Source organism: Triticum urartu, chromosome 3A (assembly GCF_056163025.1).
Source record: "Triticum urartu cultivar PI428250 chromosome 3A, HENAU_Tu73, whole genome shotgun sequence".
NCBI lineage: Eukaryota > Viridiplantae > Streptophyta > Magnoliopsida > Poales > Poaceae > Triticum > Triticum urartu.
In genome coordinates this window covers 565,399,205-565,410,494 of record NC_141875.1, presented here as the reverse complement: position 1 = coordinate 565,410,494, position 11,290 = coordinate 565,399,205, and the positions used below count along the sequence as shown (strand labels likewise).

Here is an 11,290-nt window from a genome sequence, read left to right as displayed (position 1 = left end):
TTGGCAACCAGGGATGTAAGTAACAAATAAATGGCGTCCGCAATCCCGTTTAGTTAGTTTTTGCTAGCTTGATAGTTTATTTTTCTCAAACAAACAAAAAACCTTTTTGAACTATTATATTATAAGTAGACTTTAAACCGGACCCGGTTGACATTCCTGTTGGCAACCCCGTTGAGTTGAGCTCTCACCACCCGTGTGCAGAAGAGAGGCAAGCTTTTTCTTTTGATTTCTTTCTCCTCCATCTTAATATTTGTTTCATGTGGCGCTTCTAAAAAAGTCTCCTTTCTTCTCCTGCCGGCGGTGCCGCAGATCCGTCCCACCTCCAATGGCCATCGGGCCGTGGATGTGTGGAGGTTCTCGGCCCCCCGCCGCTGGGGGGAACTCCGTTCTAGTTTTTGTTAGGTTCAACGTCTTGGTTGAGGCTGTGTGGTGGTGGCGATGTCCCTCGGTAGGAATAATGTCTCCTATGTCCTATCCCCGTCCTGATGGTGCGAATATCGTCGTCGGAGGATGTGTGGAGGTGTGTCTCCGTCGGATCTCGTGGGATTCGATCGATGTTGGTCTTCGGTGGATCTGTTTGGATCTAGTTTTTGTTCGTTTTCGTTTGTGTGGTTCCAGGTTTGGTCTTTCTGACCTACAACTCTCTTTATTGACGATGATTGCTGCTCTGGTTCGCTGGTCCTTTGAGGCCTTACCATGAAGACTTTCTGACTGTCTATTACAATAAGGTTTGCCCGGCTTTGTCGAGAGAGGGGCGATGACGGCGGCACAACTTCGGCTCGCTTCAGTGCTTGTAGTCTTCGCTAGGTTGTTCATAGACCTGATTGTAATTTTTATTACCTCTTGTGTTCTATGTACTGTCATGATTGATGGTTATTTTGAAAATTTCTCTCTCAAAATAAATAAATAAATATACACACCCTTAAAACTAGTGGCAACCTTTTTTTTTACCGGTCAATCTCATTAACTGAACAAGACTAGCGAGACCGCTGACAATGATTACATGTAAACTTGGTCACCATCACTGACCTCAGGATTTACTCCAACTCTTAACCCGTGTGGTGTTGAACAAAGAGGCCATAACTAAATTATCCCACTTCTGTTTATGTATTCCTGCCACGCCACGCTCTCATACCTTCGTCTCTCCTCCCCACAGCGACCTACCCACCCGACCCAGCCCGCCTTGAAATCTCTCCCGCCGCCGCGCCGCACGCCGTAGCCTAGCGCCACCGCCCGCCGCCTCAATCCCGCGCCCCCCAACCCCTCCGCCTCTCACGCGCGTCGCCGTTCCCGTCCTTCCCCACCGCCGCATCGCGCCCCCGCTGTCCCCAGTCCACCCCGCCCTCAATCTCTAGCCATTTGCGCTCTGAGGTACGGTACGAGCTTGTTTTCACCCGGTGATTCGTTACACCGCACTGACCCCCGCAGCTCCTTGGCGCGCCGGCGCGCATCCGGCACGCCGTAGATCCGGCCCCTGAACCCGGAGGTCTCGCCGCGGCAGAAATCGGGCGGAGGTAGGGCTGTGTGCCCATCCATGGGGAGTCGGAAAATGGCGTCACAGCCCGGGCGCGGCACCGGCGGCGGCGGCGACGCTGGGACGTCGCAGCGCGGGCAGGTGCAGAGCCTGGCGAGGCAGGGGTCTCTGTACAGCCTCACCCTCGACGAGGTGCAGAACCATCTGGGAGAGCCCCTGCAGAGCATGAACCTCGACGAGCTGCTCAGGACCGTGTTTCCTGACGACATGGAGCCCGATGGCGCGACCACCAGCCAGTATGTGCCGAGTTCAAGCCTCCTGCGCCAGGGCAGCATCACGATGCCGACCGAGCTCAGCAAGAAGACGGTGGATGAGGTGTGGAAGGGCATCCAGGATGCGCCCAAGAGGAGTGTCCAGGGGAGTGGCCGGCGCAAGCGGGAGAGGCAGCCCACACTCGGGGAGATGACACTCGAGGATTTCTTGGTCCAAGCAGGGGTTGTTTCCCAGGGATTTCTCAAGGACACGAGCGATGCTGGCAATTTGGGTCTGGTGGGGAGAGAGGCTACAGCAGCCGGAGCCGCAGATTTGACATCGGGAGCACAGTGGTTAGGCCATTACCAGCAGCAGATTGCAGCTGCAGCCATCGACACTCATCAGCATGGCCAGCAAATTGTGCCAGCTGCTTATATGCCCATTCAGTTTGTCCCTCAGCCGCTGAATGTTGTTGGCCCTGGTGCCACTCTGGGGTCTGCTTACTCTGATGGCCAGAGTACATCACCAATGATCAGTCCAATCTCTGATTCTCAGACACCTGGGAGAAAGCGTGGTGTATCAGGAGATGTCCCCAATAAGTTTGTGGAGAGAAGGCAGAAGAGGATGATCAAGAATAGGGAGTCGGCTGCACGTTCAAGGGCTAGGAAACAGGTATATTTGACCTCTCTTTTTTCCCTCTAATTATTTGCTCTAACTATAGATCAACATTCATGAAGGGTTATCAGTGGTACTTGTTTGAATTTGGCTTTTCATGTGATCTGTGATCTGAAAAATGTTGCAACATGCTTACTTTAGTTTTCCATAATTGTCTTAGGTTCAGTATTACTTACCTTGTATTTGCAACAGGCCTACACCAATGAACTCGAAAACAAGGTATCCCGTTTAGAAGAGGAGAATGAGAGGCTAAAGAAGCAAAAGGTATTTTCTTTTCAATACAAGTTTACTGAAATGCCACACTTTTCAGTGGAAGTCGGACTATCTGATAAGTAGCAGGGAATAAATGTGATTGCTCGTATCGGCAGCTGGTGTCAATTTCATAGTTCGCACTGTTAAGCACTTAAGCTATCCCCTTCCGGTGTATGGGTATGAGAGTATCACAGTTCTATAATCCTATGTATCTGCTTCCACTACTGGGGCCCAGCCATTACTGGGTGGGATAGGAACAATCTGGTGTACAATGGACAATTCGACCTGTTGGTTTATGTAATTAATAGGTTAATGTACAATGAACTACTAGGCAACCACTTTTCTATTGAATATTGGAGTTCACCTTGTATTTACCTCAATTTACATGCTAACCAAATAAGGCTGCACTATACTAATATGAATTACATGGTAGAAAAAGAAAAACTAGAAGACAATAGGGGCTCATTTGATTTCATGAGAGAACTGTATAAAGTTCTTGTTGGATATTCTAATGAACACTTCTGATTTGCTCCCTGCATTAGAAATTTCAGCACAATAATTCTGCAGTCTAGCTCTAAAGGTAGAGTGTACTTCAGTTATAGGTTGCAATAGAGAGGTAGGAACCAGGAAGATGTAGATTTTCCGGATGACATAGACCTGATAATGTATAAGAGTAATAAAAGGGAAATACATATTACAAGAGTTTATACTCCTGATTGCCCTGAAAAAAGCTATACATCTGATTATGCGAATGCATATATAATCAGCAGGGTTATGCATTATGTGAGATACTCCTGATTATGAATGTCTACACTGGAGTATTTGTTGTTTTTTTAGAGAGAGAGGTAGGATTTGTTACCATGGATATGTCAGGTTACGATCAGCAGGATATTTTGTACCTGGTGCTCAGTTATTCTGCGGGATTAGTTACCATATTCCCGGAAAGATAGGGGAGTCGAAGAGAGAAACCTGGGCGTGCGGAAAATGGAGGGGAGCGAAGCGACACGCAGCGCTGGGAGGAGTTTGACTAACCCAGGAACAGCGGTTGCAGGGACAGGAGGGGCCCATACCACGACCTTTCACTGACATATGAGGTCAACTCCGAGAATAAAACGCAGGAGCTCTCCCAGAGCTCTATTCCTAGGGAGCATAGAGCCTTTAGGGACACTTCAAGAGCGTGACTGAAAAATATTATCACAGTGCTAACATGGTATGTAATGTTAGAAATAGTGGTGTTGCAAGGGAAAGCGAGGTTCTCTCCAGTCTCTGCATCATCAGTTTATCTGAAAGATTATATCACCGCCATCGTTTAGGGCCTCTGTGATCCGCAGGATTTCCAAAGTTTTGAGATAGGAAAAACGTAGGAGTAGAGTGGCATGTCATCTTTAATTCTACAGGATTGTGAGGATGTTTGATTGTGCACAGGAAAAACCGAGGATTCTTCCAAAGAGGTTGAAGTGGATGCATATTTTCCCATGAAACCTAGTGCAAATGATCCTATGGAAAAATTCATATGGTTTGCAATCCTACGAATCAAACAACCCACATAGGAAAAATTCCTAAGGATTAGAATTCTCCAAAATTCCTTCTCAAATCCTTTGAATCAAAGAAGCCCAATCTTGCGAGTGAGGGATATCCAGATATGTATCATGTATCGACTCTGTCTGCTTCTATGGAAGTGTAGATTTGATTACTGCATCATTTTGTGGCTTCAGGTTTTAGTTGTAGAGATGCATTAGTTATACTATGACTGTAAGTGGTAATTGAGTGGAATGATCTATTTTAGGTGCCTTTAAGATTAGAAGGGAGAACTCACATTTCATTTTCTGCTACTGCATAATTTCAGTACATTATTCATCTCTTTTGTTGCGAAATATAGTACGGAATACATGGTAGCCCTTTATCACTGATACAAGGGCCGTGGCACCAGGGGTTAATTAACAATCTGTCAACAAATTTCTTGTGCTTATTTCCTGTCTAGTCCTGCTTTCAGCCAAATGTTGTTTATCCACTCTGATGCTATTGACGAATCTTCCATGCATTACATTGACATGCTGACCTTTTTCTGCCCTATCTTCAGGAGTTGAACATGATGCTTTGCTCGGTGCCTCTACCAGAACCCAAGTACCAACTCAGGAGAACATGCTCGGCCGCTTTCTGACTCTGTCCAGAATACTTCGCCTTGTAGATTTTAAAGCGGTGTCGCTCGTAAGTTTTGCCTCTTCGGTTTAGAATCGTTTGCGAACCTGGGAGTTCCTTTTTGGCTTATCCTTGCCCAGTGATTTCCAGTGTGTAGATCAGCGGGAGCCTAGCATGTGCTGTGTTAGCACTTGGCACTCTTATTTACCTGTGTGCGGAGGCCCTGCCACCAGCCTAGTATGTAAATCTGGTGGACACATTTTAAAGTTATCAGAGCTTTCTTGACATGGGCTGCTCTTTCATGTAAATGCAAAGTGGTATGCAATTTGCTCTTTTTTGTTTCTTTCTTTTGAAAAGTGCAACTTACATTTAGCCAGAATACTTTTGAGTCAGGTGAACTACCGTAGGGTACGAGACGTTCTGGTGAAACATGTTTGCTACTACTCCGTGTTCTGGTGTGAGATTCGGATGTGTTCTCACCGGCACGAAGCTGGGTGCTTTGGTTTCAGGCTCTTCTGTGGCTTCAGATTGCTGTGGTGGAGAACAGTGATGCAGTTTCCTTTTGCTTCATGAACTACTAGTCCTTAATGCTCCCAAGTTATTCGGGATAACTGTAAAACTCTATTGTCACCTTAATTAATATACTTCCGAGGCAAATCTTTTGCCTCTGTTTCAAAAAAAAAAAAAAAAAACCTAGTCCTTAATGGAACCTTCCTCAATGCCGTAGAAGTTGGATCCAACGGGCAGTCTTTGGCTTTGTATGCTGCACTGCTTCCTCTCCGGCGCCACAGTGGCTGCTCACCGTGCCACTCGCGTAGTTCCAGGGCCTGTGGTGCGTTTCACTCCTCATGGGATGTGCTCTGAGTTCTTTTGAACCCTGGATGGTCATGAGCACACGACGGCCCAAAGGTGCAGTACTGCAGTATGTGCACTAGAAAACTTATATACTTGGATGTTGTGTCCAGGAGAAATAAACCCAAAGAATCCTTCACTCCAGTCAGACGTTCTTTTCACGAGAAGTGGAGAGCGTTTGCTGGACGATGATGCCATTTGCCGCCGGTTTGGTTGGTCACGGTTTTACACCACCACAGTGCAGGTGCGGTACGTATCTGCTTGTCTCGCATCCCCCGCCCCGGCCCCGCCGTGGTGAAGCTCCCCTGCAAGTGGCACCGTAACCTGAAGAAGCGAATCACAGATGGTTGCGCATCCGAGGAAGAGGACGACGTCCGCCACATCAAATGTCGCCATACACAAGGATCGTGTGCGAGTCAGCGTCCCCGGACAGAAATCATGACCCTAGAACTGCTTTCTTTCCTTTTCTTTTCTAAAATAAAAAGAAAACATGACCCCAAAACTGCGAATCCTCTTCTGGGAGGATAGATCATCGAATGGATTCCGGCTAGAGGAACTTGCCGCACAAGGTTACGCGAGAGTGCCCGAGAGAATCAAGTCGACACGCACGGTCCTTGAGGCTTTATGAGACGGAACCTGGGCAAGGGTTGTGGTAGCGGCAATCGACGCCGGGACATTAACGCAATTTCCTGGATGTGTGGCCTATGGTGGTGGTGGTGCGGTTAGGCACGCAGCAGCGGGACCAGTTAATGTGCTTGTGTGAGAAAGATGGCCTTTTCCTGGCCAAGTTTGCAGCTTTGGAGGTATCTCCCACTGCAGCCAGCTTTCACTTTGGAAAACGGGAGCGTCATTATGTTGCCGGCTCTCCACGTGGCCCGCGCTAAAAATGACTGGCCGTAATAGGTAGGAGTAGTACTCTCTTCATTCCAAAATATAATGCGCCCGCGCTTTCCGAGGTCCAACTTTGACCATAAATTTAACCAACGAGACCAATTGCGGCGGGAGAAAAAAATTATATAATTGAAAACTTCTTACAAATACGAATTCACTGATATAATTTTTGCTCCCGCCGCAATCGGTCTTGATAGTTAAATTTACGGTCAAAGTTGAAGCACGTGGATAGAGAAAGCACTACATTGTGGAATGGAGGGAGTAACATAGACTACTAGTAACATTCATACTCCCTCCTTTTCGATTTAGGGCATCTCCAATGGTTATAAGATAGTTGTTGGTAGACTTTGCCATATAGGATTCTTGTTGGTAGACTCCGTATGTGTGATATGTGTGATGTTACTTCATTTATTGGTCCGTATGGTCGCCGGGATAAAACGATGCGTGCCATATAATTATTGGCCATGTGGGAGCTCTGAAAACATCGAATTCCATAGTGTTCGATGGAGCGGTGTCGTGCCAACAACATGTACTTTGCAGTATCACGAGCGGAAGTAGAACATGGAGACAAGCGGGTTTAATGTGTGAAGAGCTTGAGACGTGTTTGGTTGTTTGCATGGTGGTTAGTAGACTACATATGCATAGAAAATTTTACTTTGCACCATGTTTGGTTATTTGGCTTAGACCAAATTCCCTTCATCACACTGTGTTTTTAGCACTTCAGGACTAGGCTGAGAAGTAACCCTCAAATTGGCAGTTTCCACTCATACAGACTCATGTGGATCACGAGGTGAGAAAGATTCTCTCCTTTTCCGTGCCAGGCTGCATGCTTCTCTCACGACGCATGCAGAAAGCCGTTGTCACCAAAGATGTGAGCATGCATGCTGTCAAACCCCACAAACATCATGCAGGCAACCAAACAACATGGCTACATCGTTTTTTGTATTAATTTTTTTTCAACCTGACCCTGCTCAGTTTGACTCGTTTTCCTCGTACATCCTGGTCCAATTGCTACATGCAACCAAACACGTTCTTGATGTTTTCTTTGTCGTGGCGCTTTGTGTGAATGTAGCCACCAATCCCTTCGTTCTTAAATATAAGTCTTTTTAGAGATTAGAATGAACTACATATGAAGTAAAATGAGTGAATTTATACTCTAAAATATAGCTATATACATTCCTATGTAACCGGAATCTCAAAAATTAATTATATTTAAAAATAGGAGGGAGTAGTTCCTTATAGGGTAGGACCGGAGTGGGTTGTGATTCCTTGTAATCATGCCATGTAAAACTTGTTTGGTGGTGAGGTTGTTATCCCATTCTTCTCTAATATTACCTTCGTTTCGAATTATTTATCTTAAATTTATTTAGATACAAATGTATTTAGACACGTTTCGTCCCGAATCACCTCTCTTAAATTTATATAGATACAGATGAACCTAGACACGTAGGGAAGTACGTATATGATACGTACGAGTGCATATTATTCTAGAAAAAAAAAGCTTGGACCGTTCCAATCACGCAAGAGTGTGAATCAAACGAAAACTCATGCAAAATTTTCAGAGCTTGGAGCTCCAACGAATTTTCAGAGGAAGCAAACGAAGCGAAGTTCCTAGTTGAGGAGCTGAGGTCCGCAGCCGGCGCTGTGCGCTGCGACAATCAAACGTCAATATTTTCCCCCACGAGCGGCGGCCCCGTCCGGTCCCGTAGGTCAGGTGTCGCGCTGTCGCGGCACGTATACATATTGCGCCGCGCACCCACTCCCCACCCAACCACCGCACCACACCACCAAATCACACCAACCCCCCAAAACCTCCCCGCATCTCACGCCTCTCCGCCGCCGCCGCCGCCGCCGCCGCCGCCGCCGAGGACACCAAGCTTCTCCCCCGCCCGATCGCCATGGCCGCCCCGACGGCCTTCGCCGCCGCCAGGTTCCTCCCCTCCGCCCACCTCGACTCCTCCGCGCGACTCGCCCCGCTCCGCGCCGCCCCGACCTCCAACCTCGCCTTCTCCCCGCTGCCGGCTTCCTCCTCCTCCGCGCTCGTCGCCCTCCGCTCCGCCTCCCCATCCCCGTTCCCGTCCGGGCCGGGAGGGAAGCTGCCCCCACCCCCGCCCCCGCGCTCCTATGGCGGCGGCGGATCTGGCGACGCGGCGGACTCCGGGGGCGCCGGAGACGGTGCCGGCGGCCGCGCAGGCATCCTCGGCATGTTCCTCGCCGGGTGGGCGGCCCGCGTCGCCGCGGATCCCCAGTTCCCGTTCAAGGTGCTCATGGAGGAGCTGGTCGGCGTCACCGCCTGCGTGCTCGGCGACATGTCGTCGCGCCCCAACTTCGGCCTCAACGAGCTCGACTTCGTCTTCTCCACCCTCGTCGTCGGATCCATCCTCAACTTCGTGCTCATGTACATGCTCGCCCCCACCGCCGGGGTGTCCGCCGCAGCGGCCGCCGCCGTCTCCTCCCTCCCCAGCCACATGTTCGAGCCGGGTCCTTACTCGCTGGGCTCCCGCGTCGCGACCCTCGTGTCCAAGGGCACCACGTTCGCGGTGGTGGGGTTCGGCGCCGGGCTCATGGGCACCGCCATCTCAAACGGGCTCATCACCTTGAGGAAGCGCATGGACCCGGCCTTCGAGACCCCAAACAAGGCGCCGCCCACGCTGCTCAACGCCGGCACCTGGGCTCTCCACATGGGCATCAGCAGCAACCTGCGGTACCAGACCCTTAATGGGGTTGAGTTCCTTCTTGGCAATGTCATGCCACCCCCGGTCTTCAAGGTGTCTGTGATTGCTCTACGATGCATGAACAACGTGCTTGGTGGAATGTCCTTCGTGTTGCTCGCAAGGCTCACCGGTGCGCAGAAATCAGATAAGCCGGCATCTTCTGATTCAGAAGCCAAGGAGAGATTGATAGCCGAGGGCGATGCCATTGCTGCTAATGTTAGCAGTGAGGACAAGTGATTTGGGTATAGTAGAGGGTAAGTAGGTCGGGGCATGCTTTGCTTGCGCTGTGCATCGCCCTAGCCTCATTTGCTTGGACACAGGCCAAGAAACTTGTAGATGGTAAGTCGGTCGGTTGGTTGGTAATAATGAGTGAGGCTTGAAATATTTTGTTCAGTCGGTTCGTGGTGATCTGGTGTTATGAGATGGCTTGCTTAGACGATCTTAGAATAAAGTTTTATCATTCTCTCGTGTGCTCATTTGGTCAAATATCCATCTGTAGTTTTACTTATTCAGTAGTTCATGTTGATTTGTCTGCTTGCATTTTTTGATATTAGCCAACTTTATAAGATGTGAGTATATACTGATATTTGATGACAAGATCTTTATGAGTTGAGTAAACTTATTGATGCAATGAGGCCACAGAGCCAAATCTAGCCACAGCAATGTGCCGAGATGATTTACTAAATTAAATTTCTGTATATGCTAGTGTCGTAACTTTGGACTAGTCTGACAGGTTACATTGTACTATCTCAGTATTCTTTTAAGCAATTTGCATTTCTCTTGGTAATCGGAAGGATGTATCAGTCTGGTGGCAATGTGTTTGCAAGTTATAATTTCCTGCTTAGCTAGGATACTTGAGAATGATTGTCTCGATCTGAAGTTTATACAGGATTTTCTAGGGAGTATATGCATCGGCACTGTGTACTGGCTCATAATTTCTCCACAAGTTGTGCATCATGGCCTCCCGGGTATGCACATTGACATTCCACGGTTGTAGTTTTAGTTCTTGTTGTCTGTCTGGCTTCTAAAAAGGAGTCATTATGTTTGGGGAGCTAAATCTTGATCTTGAATGGTGACTAGTGTTTCAGATTTCAGAAGGCTAACCTTTCTGCTGACATGGTTCCAAAACTCAAAATATCAATAGTTTGCACTGCTGCTTTTTTTGATGCTGTCGTTGTTGCACGGAAGCGTCGGAAGTATTGGCTGGTCGTTCCTCTTGTAGACTGCTGCGTGGTTCGGGCTATGCACGAACAGCCAAGGGAAAGTTGCAGCAAGAGAGGAATATATGGTGCGATTTTTCATGGTTGGAGCCGTTCGGGTCTCTAGACCTAGATCTTGTCCCTCGGCGCATAGCTTCTCGACAAGTTTCTCATGAGGGTTTGAGTGTGACATGGTTGCTGGTGGACGGTGAGGTTCCAATTGCTGTGCGCCGTGGTTGGTGAAGCAAGGTTTCCAATTGCTGCGCGCCTTGGTTGGTGAAGCAAGGTTGGAAACGACGGTGACTTGTAAAAGGCGACCGGAATTTCTACATGGCGACCAGAATTCTCCATGCAAGTGCGGCAGCACCTCAACTGCGACCGGTTGCAGCAGCTCGACGCTACCTTTTGTGTTGAAAGGTAAAAAAACGCAAATTTCTACGTGAGGTTCCCTAGAGAAATTTTAGGGGCATTTTGGCCGCTCCCTAGAGAAATCCTGAGAATTTCGCATTCCGCATGATGGTTAGCCAGTTCGCACCTACTCCCTCATTCCATCTATATAGGGCCGAATGCATTTTTTGAGGCTAAGTTTGATCAAATATTAGAGCAATAATATATGACATGCAACTTACACAAAGCACACCGTTAAATTCGTGTGTGAAAGAAGTTTTTAATGATATAATTTTCACATTATGCATGTCATGTACTATTAATCTTGTCAATAGTCAAAGGCGGTCTTAAAAAATGCATTAAGCCCTATATAGATATATAGATGGAAGGAGGGAGTAGCACCGCGGGTCGATGTGACCCCAGGACTGGACGCGGTCACGCCGCAAGCCAGGGAA

General features: G+C 48.2%; 2 protein-coding genes across 3 annotated transcripts; both read left to right on the top strand.

Moving 5' to 3' along the window:
• The first annotated feature begins 1,121 nt into the window (after positions 1 to 1,121).
• On the top strand, positions 1,122 to 5,139 carry LOC125545130 (ABSCISIC ACID-INSENSITIVE 5-like protein 2). 2 transcript variants are annotated; one of them, XM_087547728.1, is made up of 4 exons: positions 1,122 to 2,398; positions 2,594 to 2,665; positions 4,734 to 4,861; positions 4,943 to 5,139. In XM_087547728.1, exons 1-3 carry the CDS (start codon positions 1,535 to 1,537, stop codon positions 4,812 to 4,814), a joined length of 1,017 nt encoding a protein of 338 aa, XP_087403854.1. In that variant the 5' UTR covers positions 1,122 to 1,534; the 3' UTR covers positions 4,815 to 4,861; positions 4,943 to 5,139. The 2 variants fall into 2 exon arrangements, with proteins under 2 accessions (XP_087403854.1, XP_048564962.1); XM_048709005.2 differs by having other exon boundaries at positions 4,734 to 5,139.
• A 3,151-nt stretch (positions 5,140 to 8,290) lies between these two features.
• LOC125545129 (protein RETICULATA-RELATED 3, chloroplastic-like) lies at positions 8,291 to 9,717 on the top strand. The gene has a single exon (XM_048709004.2). The coding sequence runs from the start codon at positions 8,434 to 8,436 to the stop codon at positions 9,484 to 9,486; it is 1,053 nt and encodes a 350-aa protein (XP_048564961.1). The 5' UTR covers positions 8,291 to 8,433; the 3' UTR covers positions 9,487 to 9,717.
• The last annotated feature ends 1,573 nt before the right edge of the window (positions 9,718 to 11,290 follow it).